The 22,272-nt window shown below is 41.3% G+C and overlaps 1 protein-coding gene across 2 annotated transcripts in view; it reads right to left on the reverse strand.

Moving 5' to 3' along the window:
* Positions 1 to 22,272, reverse strand: part of PLA2G4A (phospholipase A2 group IVA) — a 197,356-nt gene that overhangs the window by 125,995 nt on the left and 49,089 nt on the right. For both annotated transcript variants that reach the window (XM_081324965.1, XM_081324966.1), the window contains exons 2-3: positions 19,299 to 19,442; positions 357 to 438 (exon numbers count right to left, since the gene is read on the reverse strand). In XM_081324965.1, the coding sequence (XP_081181091.1) occupies positions 357 to 438; positions 19,299 to 19,331 (115 nt within the window). In that variant the 5' untranslated portion in view covers positions 19,332 to 19,442. The remainder of the gene's footprint in view (positions 1 to 356; positions 439 to 19,298; positions 19,443 to 22,272) is intronic.

Genomic DNA, 22,272 nt, shown 5'->3' on the forward strand with positions numbered 1-22,272 from the left:
AAGATCAGAGCTGTCAGTGATAAAATTACCCACTCCATAGTTCCTTCAACCTCTATCTAGACTTTTCCTTATCTGGAAAGCCTGGAAGAAAAAAAAGTGTTATCAGTTCTGCAAAGGCATTGTAAGTTTGTAGCCCTAAAAATCTCCACCTATAAAACTCTAAAATGATTTGGTATCAAATCTACAGTGGATTTTTTATTTAATATAGCATACGTGTGTTACACTTCAAATCTTTGAAGCAGCAAAAATTAATTTGAAAATCAGTCATACCTGAAGAACATACCTCTCTAAAGTCTTTCATGTAATAAGTATTGAATAATGCAATACAAGTAACACTACACTACAGTGATACTTACACATATCTCCAAAAGCCCCTTTGGTGACATTTTTAGCTTGCTTAACCGTCACAGTAAATTTGTGTGAATACTGATGTTCCACCTAAATGTCAAAAAACATGATTAGGAAGCAAAAGAATTATACACAACAGAAAAGTAACAAATCTTTAACGAGTTTTCAGCTAACCTACAATTCCCCTTTCCTCCCCCCAAAAAAATTAAGTACACACCGGAACACACAGCTTTACTGAAAATTCAGATCAATAGGTTACATTGAGCACAGCTGACTGCTACCACTCCTATTCATTTGTGGTTATTTTCTTCCTCTTTGTATTTGAGTTTGAGTTTCATCAAATTAACTCTCCTCTGTCACTGCACGTTTTTTTTTGTTCGTCAGAAAGTTCATTTCTATCTGTACATTTCCCCTGCTCTCTGCACCTGTTGTGATATCTGGTAACCATAGTGAATCCCATATGACTAGTTATGTTATGGTTTCAGTCTGTTTAGTGCGCATGTCTAGAAAAGGTTCTCACAGTGTTTATCTTTATTGTTTTATTCACTTTGCTGTTACTGTCTGTTACGTTAGGATGTAGTCAGCTAGCTCTCTTTATAATATATATTTAGTTTTTATATTTTTGTAAGTAAAAGGTATTTAGTAAGATTATGCGTCGTGTTTTTATTGCCTTCCTGCATGCACATCATGCATTCTCTGAAGCACGGTCCTTCGCCCTCTACAAAGGTGATTTTTACCTTGACATTTTGGTATCGAGGATGGTTTGATTTATGTTTTTAGAGATGCATGTTTCTGCGGCTGTTATCAGTTAGTTAGTGCTAGTGAGGCAGCGGTGATTAACTGCTGAAACATGTCAGGAAGGAAGCCACGGCTGAAAAGGAGTCCGATCGCTTCAGCCACACGCCTTGGAGAAGACGCACCTGCTCCTGTCGACGATGCAAGGTCAGTCACTCCTTTTTCTACTTTTCCAAGCTCCCTGGCAGCTGCTTTTGAAAATGTTCACACTCCAGGGGCTCAAGATGAATTTCAAAGGCTTGGAGCGAAACCTAAAGTTCAGCCGAAGAATATTCCTTCCGCTCCTTCAAGCCCCAAGCAAACTATGTGAGATAGGGCTATGCAAGGCTACTGTGAACAAATTGGGGGTTTTGAAAAGCGTTTGCAGCAGGCAAAGGAATATGTGTCAATGGTTCAGCAATATGAGAGGAATTATGAGCATGAACCGGCCATATTGCCACACCCACAAGGAGAAGCCATATTGCCTCCTTCTTCCCCAAAGCCAAAGTCACGCCCATCATTGAGTGTCATGCAAGACGAATGGGAACCGGAGGCTCCTATGTCACATGATTATGGGCTGTCCCAAAGGCCATACAGAGCCACAGTGATGCCTGAAGCAAATGTTATAGCACCATCTACTGGTGAAGCTGCATTAAGACATGAATTGGAGCTCTCACTCTTGCAACTATCCATGCAGGAATCTTTGCTCAGAGATACAAGTTTTCTGCCGTTATCTGAGGCTCCAGTCCCTGATGGTGCTAGGATTCCTGTTACTGTTGCTTCTCCTGTTAATATTGCTTCTATGCAAGCCCCTCTACCTGGCAGAACACAGCCATATTTAACCCACATGCAATTGCCACCGGGTTCTTATATGCGAAGGCCAGTGTCATCTGCAGGTTATGCTAATGCACCAGCCCCAGCGCCTCCTGCTGGCCAGGGTAGAATAGCAGCTCAAAGACAGTCACAGCCAGCACCAAGACTACCGGCAGCTTCAATGCAACTGACGCATGTCCAGGCACAGACGCCACTGGTGCCCCCTGCAGGTTATGGTCGGATTGCACAACCTGCACAGCCAGTACCTCAATTGTACATTCCTCATCAAACACCTTCCATTGTACCACTGGCTGGTGATTCAAAATTAAAGAGGTCAGGACAGAATTACAGGGCATGGGTCAGTGAGGTTGGACTTTTGCTACGCAGAGAAGGTACTCACATGATGGTGTTTAATCCTCCTGCCCAGCCATGGACTCCTGACATATGGGACTTGGATACTAGAGCATGCACAACATTATTGATGTCAATGGACACTGAATTGCAGCTCACGTTTTCACAAGATGCAACTGCCCAACAAATTTGGACTCAGTTAGAGACATGTTATCGGCCTACATCAATTGAGTCTACATGTTTACTTTTGTCTGAGTTCCATGGTTCCAGATTAAAACCTGGTGAACATATTGGAGCACATTTGACTAAAATGAAAGGTATTAGAAAAGAACTGGGTGAAAAAGGCTATCCTATTGATGATTTTCAAATGATCAGCATTATCATCAATTCTTTGAATCATGAGTGGAAAGATGCTATTTCCAAGATCAATCAAGTGCCTATTGCTCAATGCACAGTGGATCATGTATGCAGGATTTTAGCCGAAGAAGAGGCACTTATTGAAGTAGCCGAAGGACCACTCGGGACGACAGGTTACTTAACTAAAGGTTTATTAAGAGCAAGGCAAACATAGAATAACTTGCCCGGCTTTTATAGCCGGCAGCTGTCAGCGAGGGCCAATCAGGAACGTTCATTTTGGCGCCGCGTCTATTCGGACCAATCCGCGTCTTCTGTTCTTGACAGCTCAGGCTTCCGCATGGTCCGGTATTTTGACAGCCGCGAGCTGTCAGTGGTTGCGCCTGCGCCGTGCGGGGAACTTTGACAGCTGTCAAAGTTCCCGCGTGTTCTCCTGTCAGATTGTTTTCCTCATTGAATAGCCGGAATAACTTGTTAACTTATATACATTCATGCTGTTTACATATATAATACACCCCTTACCCCTCCCCTGGCGCGTTCCCTCCCCCTTGGTTGTCGGAACCTGCCCACTGGTAGTCCTTTAGGTAGGCGGGGGCTCTACGGTTCCTGTTGGAACGACGAGGAAGTGGGGGGATGTCTGGTTCTGGTAATTCGTTTCTTTGCTGCTCTTCCTCTTAGGTTGGTATTGGTAGTATTTCTGGGGGAGGTTGCAGATCGAATTTCTCTGGTTGGGGTTCTGGGTGGTGTGGTGGTTGTCTGGGTCTGAGTTGGTCGATGTGGCGGCGTAGATTGCCGTGAGTTTGTGTGGATATTAGGTAGGAAATGGGTCCCGTTTGTTTTAGTACTGTCCCTTGGACCCATTTGTTTTTATCGGTGTATGATCGTGCCCATATCATTTGCCCTGGTTTGAGTGTGCGGTTTGGGTGGGGGTGCTCTTTTTCTTCCGGGCATGTGTCGGGATGTAGTCTGTCGAGCCGCGTTATCAGCCTCCTCCCCCATCTTAGTTCCGCTGGGGATTTGCCCGTTGTTGTGCATGGAGTTGCGTGTTGTGACATGAGGAACTGGCTGAGTCGCCGCTGCCAGTTCCCCTTTGCGAATTTTTTCAAAGCTTCTTTTGTGGAACGCACCATAATTTCAGCCATCCCGTTCGTCGATGGGTGGAACGGCGCAGACGTGACCAGCCTAATACAATTCTTCATAGCGAACATCTGAAATTCACGAGAAGTGAATTGAGGTCCATTGTCTGAAACTATGGTGTCTGGCAGGCCGTGTGTGGCGAATATTTTCCTTAGGGCTTGTATAGTGGCTCCTGACGTTGTTTTTCTAAGGGGAGTGACTTCTAACCATTTAGAATAGCTGTCTACTACAATTAGGAAACTTTGTCCCTGGATAGGTCCTGCGAAATCTAAATGTATGCGTGACCAAGGGTTTCTTGTAGTTTCCCATTTGTGAATTGGTGCTTGGGGTGGCTCGTTCCGGGTTGCTTGACAGGTGTAGCACCCTCCCACATATCTTTCTATCTCTTTATCTATGCCGGGCCACCAGACATAACTTCTGGCCATAGCTTTCATCTTGACAATGCCTGGATGTCCTTCATGTAAAATGTGTAATGTTTGGTTTATGTTCTTCTCCGGTATTATGACCCGATTTCCCCAAAGCAGGCATCCCCTATGAGTAGAGATTTCATTTTTCCTGCTAAAATAAGGCTGGAATTGGGCGTGTGGGTTTTGTGCTGGCCACCCTGTTGTGGCCCATTTGAGAATTCTGCTAAGTATTTTGTCCTTAGCTGAATTGTTAGCTATAATGTTCGCAGACAGGGGACAGTCTGGAAGTTGAGAGATTGCTAGGATCAGTCCAGCTGGGGCTGGGTCTGAGTCCTTGCTTTGAATGGGCAGTCTGCTGAGGCAGTCTGCGTGTCCTAATTCCTTCCCCGGTTTATGTATTAACTGATAGGAATAGGCCGATAAGAATGTGGACCACCGTAGTATTCTCGGTGAGAGAATCTGTGGTGTAGTTTTATTCCACGTGAATATTCCCAGTAGGGGTTTGTGATCTGTAAATATGGTAAAGGGTCTCCCATAGAGGTAGTCATGAAATTTTTTAACCCCTGCGACTATTGCTAGGGCTTCTCTGTCTATTTGTGCATAATTCCTTTCTGCTTTTGACAGAGTACGTGAATAAAAGGCTATGGGTCTTTGTGTACCGTCCTTGAATAAATGACTTAACACTGCCCCGATTCCATAGGGAGAGGCATCGCAAGCGATGCATATTGGGGTGTCTTCTCTGAAAAGGGTGATCGTTGAGCTGTTACAAATAATCTTTTTTAATGATTGGAAACTATTTTCATGTATTTTGGTCCAGGACCAGACAGTTCCCTTGTCCAGGAGCCTATGCAGAGGCTCTGCGATAGTGGCTTTATGGGGAAGGAAGGCATGGTAAAAGTTTAATAATCCTAAAAAAGCTTGGAGCTCTTGTTTATTCCTTGGGCTTGGCGCTGTTTGGATGGCCCTTAGTTTTTCTGTGGTGGGGTGGATGCCTTGGCCGTCTATTTTGTACCCTAGGAATTCTGTGGATGTGACTCCAATTGAGCACTTTTCCCGTTTAAGTTTGAGGCCGGCTTCTCTAAGCCGGCTCAGCACAGCTGACAGCCTGTCAGCTAAGTTTGCTTCATTTTCTCCGGCGATGAGAACATCGTCGAAATAGGGGCAGACCCCGGGTATTCCTTTCAGGGTTTTCTCCATGATACCCTGGAAGATACCCGGGGCTGCCGATATGCCGAATTGGAGCCTTTTCACTTTAAAGGCACCGCGGTGGGTGACAATTGTCTGGGCTTCCGCGGTGTCATTTGTGACAGGCAGTTGCAAATACGCCTGCGTGAGATCAGTTTGGCGAAAATGGCGCCGGAGCGGATGGAAGCAAATACGTCCCTTACCGCTGGCACCGGGTAAGCGTGGGGGCTGAGGGCTAGGTTAAGGGTCGCCTTATAGTCCGCGCATAATCTCACTTCCCCGTTAGGTTTAATAGGGGTGACTATAGGGGTCTCCCAGCTTCCCCCTTCCGTAGGTTCAAGCACCCCGAGACCTATGAGGCGATCAAGTTCATTTTCTATCTTTTCTTTAAGGGCAAAGGGTACTCTCCTAGCTCTTATTTTTATGGGTTGGATTGCTGGGTTTAATTGTAAGGAGATGGGGGGACCGGTGTATTTTCCTAACGTGCCGTCGAAGACGTCTGCATACTTGTTGCAAACGGCTTCTAGGCTGGGTGATTGGATTGTATTTACCCCTGTTATGGCGATCCCTAGAGGCCCGAACCAGTTTAATCCTATCAGGTTGGTGCGGTTTCCTGGTGTAACTAGAACTTCTAAGGGACCCTTGAACCGTTTGTACTGCACGACAACCTTAGCCCTTCCCTCCAGAGGAATGGGGGTTTTCTGGAAATCTGCTAGGTGGACCTGGGTTTGCCTCAGAGGAATTTTTCCCTTGTTTTGCCGGCAGATCTCCTGATACGTTCCCAATGAAATTAAGGAGACTGCTGACCCTGAATCTACCTCCATGAGGCAGGACACTCCCTGAATTTTTACCCTGATCCTCACCTTTGAGCTTAGGCAGTGTACCCTGTCAATTGTTTCTACTAGGGGCCCTGGCGTTTTTCCTCTGTTGGCCCGGGTAGCTGGCCTACCTGGGGAATTGGTCTCCAGATCATTGATGTTGTCGCGGCCCCGGCTGCGGCACACCGGTTTGATGTGGCCGGTCTTTCCACAGTTGTGGCACTTAGCGTTTCTGAACCGGCAGCTTCCTCGGGCATGATTGCCCCCACAGCTGGCGCAGGCGGCCCGTTGCTCGTAGCGCGGCGGTGGCGGAGGGGGGTTCTTGGTTCTGCGGTGGTCCGATGTGTCGCTTCTCCTCTGATGCCTGCGTTCCATTTTCCGCTGGAGGGCTTCCCCGTCAGTGAAGTCCACCGACTCGTCGCTGTCGCTGAGCGTGGCGCTCTCTTGGTATACCGTTGCTGGGCTCTCAGGGGTCGTGGTGGTTGGTTTCTTCTTGTGGCTGTGCTCATACGCCATGATTTCTCGGGTCAATTCTGCCAGGCTCATGTCGGGTTTGGATGTCAGCTTCTTCTGCAGCCTCTCGTCCCTCAACCCGATCACCACCTGGTCTCTGATGCGGTCTTCCAGGTCGGGGAAGCAGCAGTTCCGCGCGGCGTGTCTGACCCCAGCGATGAACTCGTTGGCGGGTTCGTCTGGTCGCTGTTTCTTCTGGGCGAATTGTACCCGCCAGTACAGTTCTGAGCGGGCCGGCATATAGTACTTATTCAGCTGGTCTACCAGGTCCGCGTAGGAGACCTCTGTGATGGGCACCGGGCTAAACAGCCCCACGGCAGCGTCGTACACGGGGGGTCCGCTGATGTATAGTAGAGCGGCGGCCTTTGCTCTGTCGTCAGTGATTTTACTGACGAGGAGGAATCCCTCGACTTGTCCCAGGTGTGATTGCCATCTCTCGGGATGGCGGGTATCGAACTCCCTCACACGCCCGAAGTTTGCCATGTCGTCCGGTCGTGGGTCGCTCCCTTGGAAGTTAAAACTTCCAGTGACAGCTCTTGCCAGGAACTCTCTTCCTCAGCTGTGACTTCAGCTCGGGAACTCTCTTCCTCGGCTGTGACTTCAGCTCAGGAGCGATCCCACCCTCGTCGCCAGTGAAGTAGCCGAAGGACCACTCGGGACGACAGGTTACTTAACTAAAGGTTTATTAAGAGCAAGGCAAACATAGAATAACTTGCCCGGCTTTTATAGCCGGCAGCTGTCAGCGAGGGCCAATCAGGAACGTTCATTTTGGCGCCGCGTCTATTCGGACCAATCCGCGTCTTCTGTTCTTGACAGCTCAGGCTTCCGCATGGTCCGGTATTTTGACAGCCGCGAGCTGTCAGTGGTTGCGCCTGCGCCGTGCGGGGAACTTTGACAGCTGTCAAAGTTCCCGCGTGTTCTCCTGTCAGATTGTTTTCCTCATTGAATAGCCGGAATAACTTGTTAACTTATATACATTCATGCTGTTTACATATATAATACACTTATGCAAGCTGCGCCACATTTAAGGGAACCACCTGCATCAAAAGCTTCAGCGAGGCGTGCCTTCCGTGGAAGGACCTACGTTCCAAGGATGCCAAGATGCTACATCTGCAATCGTGTGGGACATGCCACCCGGGATTGTCCCCAACGAGTTCCAGCGCCCGTCACATACCAGCCCAGAGGAACAGATTCCAGAGGAGGAAGAGGTAGAGGCGGATTACAAGGTTGTGGTCGTGGTTCCAAGCGTGATCCACAAGCTCCACTTGTCACATTGGTTGTGGCCAACGATCCACAGCCTCAACCAGAGTACGACAGACGACTTCTTTGGACAGCGGAGCAGCATTACATGTTACCTACAGAAAAGAGCTTTACACAGAGCTGCACGAGCCTGAACCTGAAGTTTGTGAACTTTACTCTTTTTCCAATCATCCTGTTCAGGTCATGGGAAAAGGAACTGTTTATATTGAAGAGCTCGGTGCTCTCATTCCAGACGTTTACTATGTTCCGTCTGCCAGTAGTAATTTGCTTAGTCAGAGTCATTTGTCTAGGTTTTCTCATTTTCTGGTCCACCATCTTGAAAAAGCAAGTTATATAGTCAAAGACGGAGATATTGTTGCTGAAACCATGTTGATTGGTGGTGTTTATTACTTAAAACCAAAGTCTAAGCAGCAAGAGCAGGCAAGTATACACGTTCCAAAGAGCACAGGCCCAGAGAGAGACGTCCCAGAGAGAGAACCTGTTGCTACTCCAAAGGTTCCTAATAATGATAAAAATACAAAAAAGACACAGGTTGCTCACAGCAAGCCTGGGGTTCCTAATAAAAATGCTAATGTTGAGAATTCACTAACAGGTAAACCTTTGCATTCCAGGTGTATCCATAAGTGGCACAGAAGATTGGGTCATGCCAGTTTCCGTGTTCTGAAGATGCCAGAGTTCGCAAGAGGTTTGGATCTAAAGGGGTGTAAGGTGTTCTTGGACTGTGCTGTCTGCAAGAAAGCCAAATCTAAGGCAGCAGCAATTCCAAAACGCACTACACGCCTGTCAACACGCATTTTTGATTTGGTACACACTGACATAGTTGGTCCTTTTGCACCCACACTTGGTGGTAAAAGATATTTCTTGACAATCGTTGATAATTATTCTAGATATGGATATGTATATCCTATGGAAGAAAAATCTGAGACCTTTCAGATCTTTAAAGACTTTGCTAGTCTTGTCTATACCCAATTCGATGTCAACATTGCCAGAATCCAGAGTGATCGCGGTGCTGAATTCATGTCTCAGCGTTTCCAGGACTGGATGCGTGAGAATGGGATAGTACATCAGACATCTGCTCCTTATACTCCAGCTGAAAATGGAGTGGCAGAACGCAGAAATGGAGTTCTGCAAACCATGATGCGTTGCCTCCTTGAAGATGCTAACCTCAGTCTTCCATACTGGGGTGAAGCTATCAAATATGCTAACCATATCATCAACCGTACTTGGAGTAGTGTGATAAATCAGACCCCTTATTTCATGTTGTATGGACACAAGCCTGATCTCTCACATCTCCATGTTTTTGGTTCCTATGCTATGGTCAATATTCCTTTAGCCCAAAGAAGGAAAGGGGGTCCTGCAGCAAAAAGGATGAGATTTATGGGCATTGATGATAATTCAAAATGGAGCAAATACATTGACTCTCATCATGTTATTGTGGTTTCACAATCTGCTACTTTTGAGGAAGATGCTGACTGGTCCAGGATTCATTCTAACGATCCTGGAGTTTATTTTCCTAGAGATGATGTTGCTGATGCCACACAACCTGATGATCAAGATTCACAGGAGAATGTTCCTTCCACAAGTTCTTCTCAACCTACTGTTCCATCTTCGCAAGCTGCTGATGTTGCTGCTGGCGACAATGATGAAGACGAGGACGACACGGAAGAAGAATGGACGGTTGGCCCGAGACGTTCCAAGAGGACCACAAAGGGAATCCCTCCAAAATGGTATTCGTGGCAAGTAACAAAAACACCTGTACCTTTGATTTGTAATGTTACACTTCCACCTGAGAAGTTCATACAGATCAAACATCTTCCTGAATCAGAACAAGATAAATGGTTTGAGGCAATGCAGGCTGAAATGGACAGTCTAAAGAAACTTCAAGTGTTTACGCCTGCAAGCCCTCCAGCAAACAAGAAAGTTATTGGTACTCGATGGGTCTACAGGATCAAAAAGAAGCCGAATGGTGAGTCGTTGTACAAGGCCAGGCTCGTAGCCCAGGGTTTCGCTCAACGTTATCCTGAGGACTATACAAATACATACTCACCCACAGACTGAAAGTGTGAAAATTGCTTTAGCCACTGCAACTATCCTTGGCCTGGAAGTTTTCCAGTTCGACGTTGAAACGGCTTATCTACACGCTGATCTTGACGAGGACATCTACGTCAAAGGTCCTCCAGGGTTCAGACAGCAAGAAGGGGATACCTGGTTTCTACACAAAAGTCTTTATGGTCTGAAACAGTCTGGTTTAATGTGGTACTTATGTCTTTCTGACAAACTAAATTCAATGGGCTTTATTAAGTCCGAAACAGATGAATGCGTGTTTACTAAAAGATCCGGTAATAGGTATGAGATAATTCTTGTTTATGTCGATGATATTGTTTATATTGGTCCAAATAAGCAGATGAGTGAGGTTTTTGCTAAAGCTTTACAAAAGTTTTTCACATTGAAGTCTTTAGGATGTATTAACACTTATTTAGGTGTTCAAATTGCCAAAACTCAGAAGGGGTTTAGTCTCACACAAGAAGAGAAGATTGAACAACTGTTACATCACTGTAACATGGAGGACGCTAAGCCTGTGAGTATACCCATGCAAACTGACTTTCACATTTTGGCACATGAACCAAGTCCTGAGTTCGAAGATCAAACACTATATCGCTCAGTCATTGCGTCGCTGCTGTATATTAGTAGTTGGACTAGACCCGACATTGCACTTAGTGTTAATCTTTTATCACGACACGTAGGCAAGGCAAAACAGTTTCATTGGACATGTGTTAAAAAGTTATTGAGGTATCTAAAACACACCAAAGACATGAAGTTGTTGTTGGAACCAACACATACTGACTATGCAGAGTTATGTTGTTATGCAGATTCAGATTGGGCAAGTGATAAGAAGTCACGGAAAAGTACATCAGGTTACATGATGTTCTTAAATGGTTGTCCTGTTTACTGGCATGTGCGTAAACAGAATCTTGTTTCTTGTTCCTCTACAGAAGCTGAGTATGCTTGTGTGTCTGATGCATGCAATTCTCTAACATGGTTTGATGCTTTAGTCACAGATATCTGGACACATCCGATTCGACCAATCACTGTGATGGAAGATAATGAATCTGTGGTTTATATTTCTGAAACATGTTTTACAGGTTCAAGGTCCAGACACATTGACATCCGATATCAAAACATAAGGCAACTGGTTAAACAAGGTTTTGTGATATTACAGTATGTGCCTACACGTGATCAAATTGGTGATATGCTGAACAAACCACTTCCTACAGCCCAGCATGAGTATCTGCATGAGAAGATGTGCCTTACTTGAGTCTTCACTTTGCTGACGAAAGAAGGGGAATGTCACTGCACGTTTTTTTTTGTTCGTCAGAAAGTTCATTTCTAACTGTACATTTCCCCTGCTCTCTGCACCTGTTGTGATAACTTATCTGGTAACCATAGTGAATCCCATATGACTAGTTATGTTATGGTTTCAGTCTGTTTAGTGCGCATGTCTAGAAAAGGTTCTCACAGTGTTTATCTTTATTGTTTTATTCACTTTGCTGTTACTGTCTGTTACGTTAGGATGTAGTCAGCTAGCTCTCTTTATAATATATAGTTTTTATATTTTTGTAAGTAAAAGGTATTTAGTAAGATTATGCGTCGTGTTTTTATTGCCTTCCTGCATGCACATCATGCATTCTCTGAAGCACGGTCCTTCGCCCTCTACAAAGGTGATTTTTACCTTGACATCCTCCCCTTCAAGCACAGGTACTGTTCAAATATGTCATTAGTCAGCAAGAGCGCTGCATAGACGTAGATACATTACTGATTTTACAAGAGTCTTTTAGATACATTTGCAGTCTTTTAATTTCATTTGCAGGCACATTCCTCCCATAGGAAAATATTTTTTTTATTAAATTAAACTGATTAAATACAGTTTTTTTACAATGCTTAAGTATCATAGAATGCAATTCACAAATATACAAAAAGATCTGTATTCAGGAGTATATGGACTTACAGCAGTGATTTTTTTTTAATTTTGCAGCTTTGGGTAACTTTTTCAATAGCATGTCCTGTGCCCAAAAAACCCTTGTCCATCAATCAGTCGAAGCTGATGGGGCACAGAAGATTGTAGATATATTCTATGATATTCACCCTAACATCCTTTACTGTCTGCCAAATTTCAAAAGTCTTTGCAAGCAATATTTAGATTAAGAAGGAAGAATAATCTATCTGTACCCAGATAGTCGGCTTTAGGGGAAGATGCAAAGGAAAAGTTTGCCTTTGCCTCAATCTTGTGTGAATTCAAAGTGAAACTTGTCATTTCCAGGCAAAGCAAGAAAGCAACCTTCTCCATCTTATATCTTCCAAATGAATTAAAACATAACTCCTATTATTGCCTGCATAACAAGTATTTTACAATATATCTGGGGAGACCAAAATATAAAACAACATATAGGAAGCTGTTCTTCAAGAGACATATAGCAATCTGTCAATGTTTGCAAACTGAAAAATGACCAGGCAATCTGTTATCAATTTAAATATTTTTAATGATAGTTTACTATCTATTATAGCTGCATTATACAGCCATATTAATTCTGATATTACATTGATATACTCAAGAGTTTTTATGTTATATTGATATATTCCAAATAGCTCTTATGTGCACAAAAAAGTAAACACAAAAAATGTAATAATTTGATAATTCAAAAAAATTTAACTCCATAATTTAAAAAAACCCTTCATTTAATGCAGGGGTCTTCATACTGGGCTCTTTTATGACTTGTGGACTTCAACTCCCAGAATTCCTCAGCCAGTGTGCCTTGTAGAGTTACAAGGCTTGCACCAGCATTTTGAACTGTAATTGGAAATGAACTGATATGACTATAATGCAAAAATGTCAACTGTTGCAACAGCTAGTAAAGCTGAATGACTGATGATGAAAGGGTGTGCAGGCTGAGATATATAACAGCCCTGATCCTTCTGCCCTCCTCAGACCAGAATATTGTTGATAGAATCAAACAAAATTTGACAATTTTCTTCCTAAGAACAGCCATGGGCAAGATTAATATGGACAAGAACAAAAAAAAATCTCTGTTGGCTATTTGGATTTTGAATGACAGGACCAAATCCAAGCAATAAAAAAAATCATGTAAGGTCTTGCTATATTGGCTGATGATAACAGTCAGAACAGATCCTAACAATGCAATTGCTTAAGGGATTGCTGATAGACTCCAAAGAAATGCAAAGGCAAACATTATTGGATTGCTCAGGGGGAAAAGAATCACTTTCTTTCAAACTATACTGCATTAATCTACTCAGAAGCATGATTCCAGCTAATTTTTTGTTGACTTCAGTGAACCGGCTAATGTTCTAGCCCTTTTTTGTAAGGCCCGGAACGGACCGCAAAAAGTATGTGGAGGTAGGTGGTTACGAAGAGGGAGGGAGGGAGGGAGGGAGGGAGGGAGGGAGGGAAGGAAGGAAGGAAGGAAGGAAGGAAGGAAGGAAGGAAGGAAGGAAGGAAGGAAGGAAGGAAGGAAGCTATAATCACCTCACAGCATGTGTGAAAACAGAAAAAATATTTTGGCAGGGAAATGTTGAAATAGTGAGGAAAAGTCATGGCATGATTTTAAAACAAATCATGGAATGGCAAATTATTTTAAAATTATTTTCATCCATTTTCTTGGATGAAAGTGGATCACTTGCATAATAGTAAATTTGCATAAAGTGAGGAAAACCCATTGTCATGGTTCTGACAGATGTTACTCTTCAAAGAACTTCGAGGCATTGTTTACCTTAAAAAATCTTTATTCAAATAACATGGCATCGGTACGTACATGGTGGAAGCCAAAATCTGAATTCTCCTCCCCTAAACACATAATATCAAAGCACAATTCCCTCCTCTAATTAACAGTCATAAATCACATTCTCCAATTAGTTTGAAATGCCGACCTTCCCATCAGCTCTCTGACCCACCATTCCTTATCATCTCTTATTTCAAACAGCTTGAAAAAACCACTCTACTATGAGGTTGTTATGTCTAACTAATTCCCATACACATTCTTCCTTCCCCACCACCCAGCATCATCTAATTTTAACTCTAAAAGTAACACACAAGTTAAGGGGGAAATGGCTGAATTTTCATACATTGTCAAAGCAAGAACATCCGATGCTAGCAGCGTTGACACCCATATTGTTATATTTATGACTTGAACCATTTATCCAGAAGATGGCACTCAGACCTTATGTCATCGTTAAACAATGTGACTATTATTTTATTCATCACAACTTGCAATATTCCACTTCCATTCCTTTTGCCCCTCTAACTCAAATCTCAAATGGGGGGGAGGAGGAGAGAAAAAAACTTTTATTGCATCAATGTTGCTAGTGGATTTCTTTTTCAGAATTGTTACTTATCTCAGAAGGATATGACTGCCATAATAGTCAAACCCACATTACAAATAAAAGAAAATTCTGAGAAAGTGAAGGATATTTTTGGAAGAACGTTATGATGAAGGATACCAAATCCTTCATCATAACGTTCTTCCAAGGCCACCAAGGCCTTCTTGCTTGTTTGCAAAGCATCTGGATTCAATTCAAACTTAATTTTTTTGTCTGACTATAGGAATATGGAATTTATGTAGAAAATCTGCGTATTTGAGAGCATGTGATAATTTTTACAGTAACTGTTGTTTCCTTAATGTATGAAGTTAAGCAGCCAAAACACTAATTCACAGATATTGAAAACAAATGCTATCACATTAAATATGATTCATCCAGTTTACCTAATAGGTGTTTCACTTGCTGCCACAGATTAAAGAACTAGAGAAACTATAGAAAATATAAATGTTGGCTTCAAACATGATGTGACTACATACAAGGAGATCTTAAGTTTGGAGAGGAACGTATGGTGTTTGAAGCCGTATAATCTTTTACGAGATGAGAAGATTGTTCAAACTTGGTTTCAATATGGTCAATTACGGGCCAGGTGGAAAGAAGACCAGAAAATTGGTTTTTCAATGATTGATGAAAATTTGGTAAAGCAAATTAGAAATCAGGGTCCAGTACATATCAAACGGATATATCTTGCATTGATAGAAATTGACTCAGAAACAGAACTTGTTAAAGATTGTATGATAAAGTGGGCTCAGAATATTCAAGAAGTTATCACAATGGACACTTGGGAAAAGATCTGGGTGAGGAACGTAAAATTTACACAAGCTTAAAACTTAAGAGAGAACTTTTATAAAATGTTTTATAGGTGGCATTTAGATCCTAAAAAGCTTGCAAGTATGTATCCGAACTATCAACCTAAATGCTGGAGATGTGGTGGTGAAGATGCAACGTATTTTCACATATGGTGGACCTGTAAAAAGGTTAAGGCTTTTTGGATTAAAATCTGGTGGAATATGCAGAAGATATTTAAGCAAAGGATAAAGTTTTGTCCGCAATTGTTCTTATTGGGCATAATAACAGATACTACTGTTGTGGACACTAAGTTGATGTTGAACTTAATTACAGCAGCAAGACTTTTAATAGGTCAATATTGGAAGAAGGAGGAACTTCCGACTATAGAAGAATGGACTCTAAAAGTTTCTGACCTGGCGGAAATGGCAAAGATTTCGGCTTATTTGAAAGATCATTCGCAACAACGTTATATTATGGAGTGGAAAAAGTGGATTGATTATATCCAGAACAAATATGGGACTAAAAAGTTTCATTTAGCATTTGAATAAGTTTTTTTCCTTTTTTTTCTTCTCTTTATGTGATATTAGTATTGCTTGTAGTCATTTCATATGAGCTAGAGTGCGATAGACTTAATAGTTTATTGTTGTTAGCATATGGTTGTTTATGATTGTTTTTATCTTTATACCTTGTATTTAGCTCTGGGAAGTCGGGGAGGGGGGAGGGGGGAAGGGGAGGGGGGAGGGTTAGGGAGGGCTAGGAAGGGTTGGGTGGGGGGTGGGGGGGAGGGATTGTTAAAGATAAAATGTATTGAAAAACTTTTCAATAAAAAAAAAAGAACTAGAGAAACTAATAAATATTCAAGGTGAAGTTATTAAATCTGTACTTTTTAACAAAAAAAAAGTTTTTTGCAGAGATTACTGAAAGCCCTGCTGATATGAACTGCTGAACGGAACTACCAATACAAGATAATTTGTGGTGAACTCCTGATTTTACAACTCCTTATCACAGAAGATTGATCTGGTGATCATCATTACTACTAATATTATGACCAAGTGTTCTATCAAAGAACCGCAAACAAGACCCATTAGTTCCTAGTGCATGTATTTCTGCCTGATCTGTGTTTATAATTAGCCCTCACCAAGTGCTTTGTTTAATGACGTTCAAGATTACAACAGTATAAAAAAACAAATCCTTGCATTTACAACCATTACAGCATCCCATGGTCTCGTGATTGCCAATTCAGTGCTTTGCAACTGGTATGCATTTATAACTGTCACAATGTCCCACTGTCTTACAGTCACTATTTATGTGCTTCACAACTAGCTTCTGACAAGCAGAGTTAAGGGGAACTCAGAAACAAAATTGCACTTATCAACCACAGTGATTTGCCTAAGAACCAAATTTGAAGTGAGCCAGTCATAAACCAGTCATGGTTACAATTGCCAGCCTCAATTGTGGTTGGTAAGTAAGATTTATATGTATTCCAAAATACATCCAGACTAAATTATACATTAAAAAACAAAATAAATAAAATGAACCAGGAAGGGACAGGTACAGCACCAACTTTCAAGAGATACATATAATTGTGCAAAACTGAGCAAATAAAGAATAATGGATAAAGAAGTGAGACAAAATTGACCAGAATGAAATATTAACATTGGTCCAGTAAGATAGGGAACCTAGTAATCTTCAGCTATCTGGAACTACAACTCTTTCAATTCCTTGCCAATTATCTAGTGAATTCAATTGCTAGAAACTGAAGTCCAAAGATCTGGAAGGGATTTTTCTTCTTTCTTGCATGTACACAGTGGAATTTCTTGTAGATATATATTGATGTTTTCATATGCTTAATGCTTTAAAGTAAAGGTAAAGGTTGCCCCGCACATGCGTGCTAGTCGTTTCCGACTCTAGGGGCCGGTGCTCATCTCCGTTTCAAAGCCGAAGAGCCAGTGCTTGTCCGAGGACGTCTCCGTGGTCATGTGGCCGGCATGACTAGACGCCAAAGGCGCACGGAACACTGTTACCTTCCCACCGGAGTGGTCCCTATTTTTCTACTTGCATTTTTACGTGCTTTCGAACTGCTAGGTCGGCAGAAGCTGGGACGAGTAACAGGCGCTCACTCTGCTACACGGCACTCGGGATTCGACCCGCCAAACTGCCGATCTTCTGATCGACAAAAGCTCAGCGTCCTAACCCACTGAGCCACCGCGTCCCTACGCTTAATGCTTTAGTGTTCCTTATTTTATAAGAACTACATGCCTTTTATTGTATTTCAACAACTTAAAAGTAATAGAGTTATTTTGCAGAAATTATAATTTCAGAAACAAAAATGCAACAAGATAATCACTTAAATTTTAAGTTTGCATTTGCAAAACCTCAGTGGAAGGTGCTTCTTTACAAATATAATGAGAAAAAATTGAAGTCTTTCAAGTTAAGAATAAAACCACTGCTAGGACATACTGTACATCTTGATTATTTTAATTAATATCTAATTTCTCTTTCTCTCTGAGCCCAGAGCAAATAACACAAAGATGCAGAAAGTTAATCTGGTAGGCAATCATTGTTGTTGTTGTTGTTTTAAAAAAAAACAACTCCTTCTTATATAATGGGAACTGACACATTCTCTATTACAGCATGGAGAGCTCCAGGCATACATGCAGCAAGATAGCAGTTTGGTGGAGAGCTCAAATTGGATTTACAAGTTTTGCTAATTGCTGGTCTGCTAAATATTCTAACATTCTGGAATGGGTTGTCAACTGCAGTGCAAAAAGATTATTTTCTTCTACAATATGCATATTCTTCATATGCATATTCAAAAATATACAATTTATGAATGTTGTTTACTTAATTTACTAACTAGAAGAATTTTCCTTTACTAGAGTTGAGTGAAATAGGTAGAAGAAGCTCTGGCTAACATTAACCCAGTGAAAGTATAGTCAGCCATGCTGTTTTGTAAGCATCAGCTGTTGTTGCACTTAAAAGAATATAATGACTGTAACCTTGTGGAAAAGGTTACAATCATCAGATATAAAGGATGCATAAGGAATTGAAAGTTCAATCAAGGTATTTATTTTGCAGTTTCCTTCTCTCTCTAGCATCGCTTTTAGTGATTTGCTGCAAGCACAGCTTGCTGTCAGTTTGGGTCAGTTTAAACAATATTGGCTACAAACACCCAAACAAATAAATAAGGAATCAGGATTCAGGATTAATTGGGACTTCTTGACAAATGCCTGATTCAAATAACCATAGCAAACCATAGAACAGAATAAAAAAGCTTGCTCAGAGGGAAGACAGAAGAAATGGAGAACTAGAAAAGTTTGCCATGTTCCTGATCTCCCAAGGACAGCTTGTAGACTGAAAAAATATGAAATCTGAACTGGATCACAGTTAACTATTTCAAATGAACCCCAATAATTTAATCTACTTTGATTCTTTCTGAAATAAATAAAATGATTTGCTAGCTCTCTAAACAAATATAAGATACATTTTGTTAGGAGTTGGAGCATCTCTGCAGTGTAAATGGCAAGAACTTGTTCCAGGACCCTGGAATGCTTGGATATCTAAATATTTTAATTTCCTACAGGTTTTCAGAATCAATCCCATAGTGCAGTTAGTACACTTTCTGTCAATACTGCAACATTGACATGTTTTTGCACTGACAATGTAAGAGACAGCCTTTTGTTCAAACTGCTTCACTTTGAATCTTGAAGGGAGGGAATTTTCTAACAACTATTTTGAGAAGATAAGAAAAGCCCACGTACAGAATGGGAGGAGAGACCTCATATGTAAAGCTAATTGGATAATGTGATTTATGATGTGTAGATAAGGGCGGGGATTGTGTGTGTGTTACGATGGGTTTGTGGGGGAGATTTCAGATTCTGGCATCCCTCCATATGTGCCGATGTTTCGTTTCATTACAAAGACTTAGATAAATAATATGCCTGTAACTTGTTTGAATTGTCTCATTCATCGGAACCATGACACTTTCTTTTTTATAGAATTTCTAGCCTTCAAGCAGTCAATTTGAACTATTTACTTTAGCTCAGGGCTTTTCAGTTTTATTTCTGATTTTAAATTATTCCTATACAATCATGCAGGACCCGATACTGTTGCCATATTTAAAATAATTATTTTGGGCAATCAAAATAAATTATCCACTTACCATAATCTGCTGATACGGATCTATACTGGACATTGTAGATTCAGTGGCTGAGTCTGTAATAGGATAAGAATTATGCTACTTCTTGTAGATGTAATGGTTGTTCACAAGACAGCCTCCAATATGAATTTCTACTTTCTGCAAATTCTGAAAAATAACATAAAAATATTTATCCTATTATGTAACATACTTCTAGATTAAATATCATAATCTCTTAACCTCACAAGTCAAATCATTGTTGAACCTGACAAGGATCCTATTGGCTTTATAGCAACAATGGCAGAGAAGGAACAAGCCAAGGCAACCCAAAGTCCATTAGAAAAATCTTACTAAACTAAGAACATCTAAAGTAAAATAAACCCATAAAACTTACAACAATTTTTCAAAATTATTTACTTTATAGATCTATTGAACTGTAATTCAATCATCTCTAGGCACTATTCCCCTATTTGCAAAAATTATAGAGAAAGAATTCCAAAGGTTTAGAGACATTACACTGAAGTAGACTGATTTATGAATACTTGCTTTGGCATATTTATTTTATTCATTTATTCATCAAACAAAAACTACAAATTCAAATGGGCAAAATGAAAAAAACTAAAATGTGATAAGAGACGATAGGCCTGTTAGTGCAGTTACATATACCTCATTAGGAATCTCTTAAACATGGGATGCGGTCCTCAGAAGTTAGAATTAAAACTGTGAAAGAAAAATATCCCTATAAAGAAGCTCATTTCCAGATACTATTGATTTTCACACACTTAAATTTAAGTTGGAATTTTGGGCTCATGACCCAATGCCTTATAACTGGTCCAACCTATGCACATAGCCAAAGTAAAGTTTAATGTATCTTATCTCAGACACCTATTGCAAAATTCAGATATTTGAGACAGGAGGAGCTAATTTATTAGGTGAAACTGAGAAAAAGTTTCTTGCGTGAGATTCATGAGTATTCTAAGCTGGATGCTAGCCCAGGCAGGGCAGAATTAACATTTCTGGGTGTTTCTGGATCATTTCTTTTGAGATCAGTTTCATCCTGAAGACTTTAGAAGCTGGCTCCCTCCAGTTCAGATTTTCTAACTTTTAATTCTAGCTATCCCTTTTTTATTATTATAAATCATATCTCTCCATTCTAAAACTCCTAGTTGGCAGGAATGTGTGATTAAAAAGCAGGTGTACCCTGTAACTGTACCCCCCCCCCAAAAGAACACACAATTACATTATATATACACAATCGCAAAGTGTCAACTGTATTTTTTTTAAAAAAAACATGCTAAGTATTTTACTGTATTTCTTAAACAGGGAAAATAATGTCTGGGCTTTTGCATTTTCCCCTTTTCTAGTAATTATTTTCTTGTATAACTTAGATTAAAATAAAATCCTAGGAAAGTCTTGGCTAGTGGAGCTGATCAGATCTGGTTTAGGAACTTTTCAATCAGTGAACTAAGCAAATGAACTTTTAATGATGGGAAAATTCCAGATCATTACTGTACTGGCATTGGTAAAATACAGTAACAATTTATTATCTCACACTGCATTAGAAACAGAAACTGCACTGCTGTGCATCATGTTGTGATTTGTGTTAGCAAACCAATTTGCTAGTCAGCTTAGGAAATTCCATGAACCTAGCTATCATGATTTGTAAACTATGGATTAAGGCTTAACAAGTTATGAAAAACAACAACTGTAGTATGTGGCATATGTCACTATTTAACAAAGCATGCAACATCATGATACAAAGTCAGGTCAAATTCTACATTAGAATTCTAGTAAGTATGTATTCTCAAGGGAACATTCAGTAGCTGGGAGATAACCTATATTTGGGCCCAGGCTGGGCAATCAGACTATTTGAGGGAATAGATGGTGTTCTCCCTTCTCAAGGAGCCAGTCTCAAGCCTGACAATTTTGGACAACTGTCCAACTTTCCCTTTGTAGGGAATTTGGTCAGATGATTGCCTAATGACCTTTGGTGATTTGCTTAACAATGTCACTTAGTGTTGGCAATTCTGATCCTAATTGTTAACTGAGGACTATCTGTATTAGGCAAGGAAACAATATGATGAAGGTAACAGAGGAACCTGGAAGAAGCTGATTGTCTTGACCCATTTCATCTGAAATTCAGTAGGGACACAACATTAGTTATACTTCCTGATGACCTCTGAATGACCTGGGATGAGTATGGTGCTCTATTCTGGTGCACCTTAATCTCTTTATGGTTTTTAATACCATTAATTACAGTATATTTCTGATACTGTGGATTTTAGGAGTTGGTGGTACTGTGTTGCAGTGGCTCTCAGCAGTTGGTTCCAATCACGTCGATGTGGAAAAGGTGTCATACCCACAGCCTCTCTCCTGTGGGGTCCCTCAGGGTTTGACATTCCTTCCCCTCCTCTTTACATGAAACCATAGGGTGAGTTAAACTGTTGAAGTCTGTTATTATCAATATGTGGGTGATATCTAGTTATACTTCTCAATGCCATGCCAGCTAAGTACTATTGTCAATTCCTATCTCAGTTTCTGGAGGCTTTGTGGGTCTGGATGAGGAGAAACAGACTCACATTCAATCCTGCCAGGACTGGGTAGCTCTGGATTTTGAGGGGTTTGCAAATCTAGGGTTTAGAGAGCACACTGCAGCAGAAGTCAAGATTTTTACAAAGCTTCACCTGGTGTGTCAGTTACATCCATTCCTGGATCAGGAAGCCCTTCAGATTGTCAGACATGCCCTAGTGCAGGGGTAGGCAACCTCGGCTCTTTTATGACTCATGGACTTCAACTCCCAGAATTCCTGAGTCAGCTGACTCAGGAATTCTGGGAGTTGAAGTCCATGAGTCATAAAAGAGCCGAGGTTGCCTACCCCTGCCCTAGTGTGTCACCATGTCTCCTTCACTATTTGCCAGTGAGCTTCTGGTTATTATTCAAGTTGCTTATTATCACTTATAAATCCCTTCATTGGCATATAGGCAGTTATGAATGATAT

This window comes from Vipera berus (assembly GCF_964194415.1).
Source record: "Vipera berus genome assembly, chromosome: 3".
NCBI lineage: Eukaryota > Metazoa > Chordata > Lepidosauria > Squamata > Viperidae > Vipera > Vipera berus.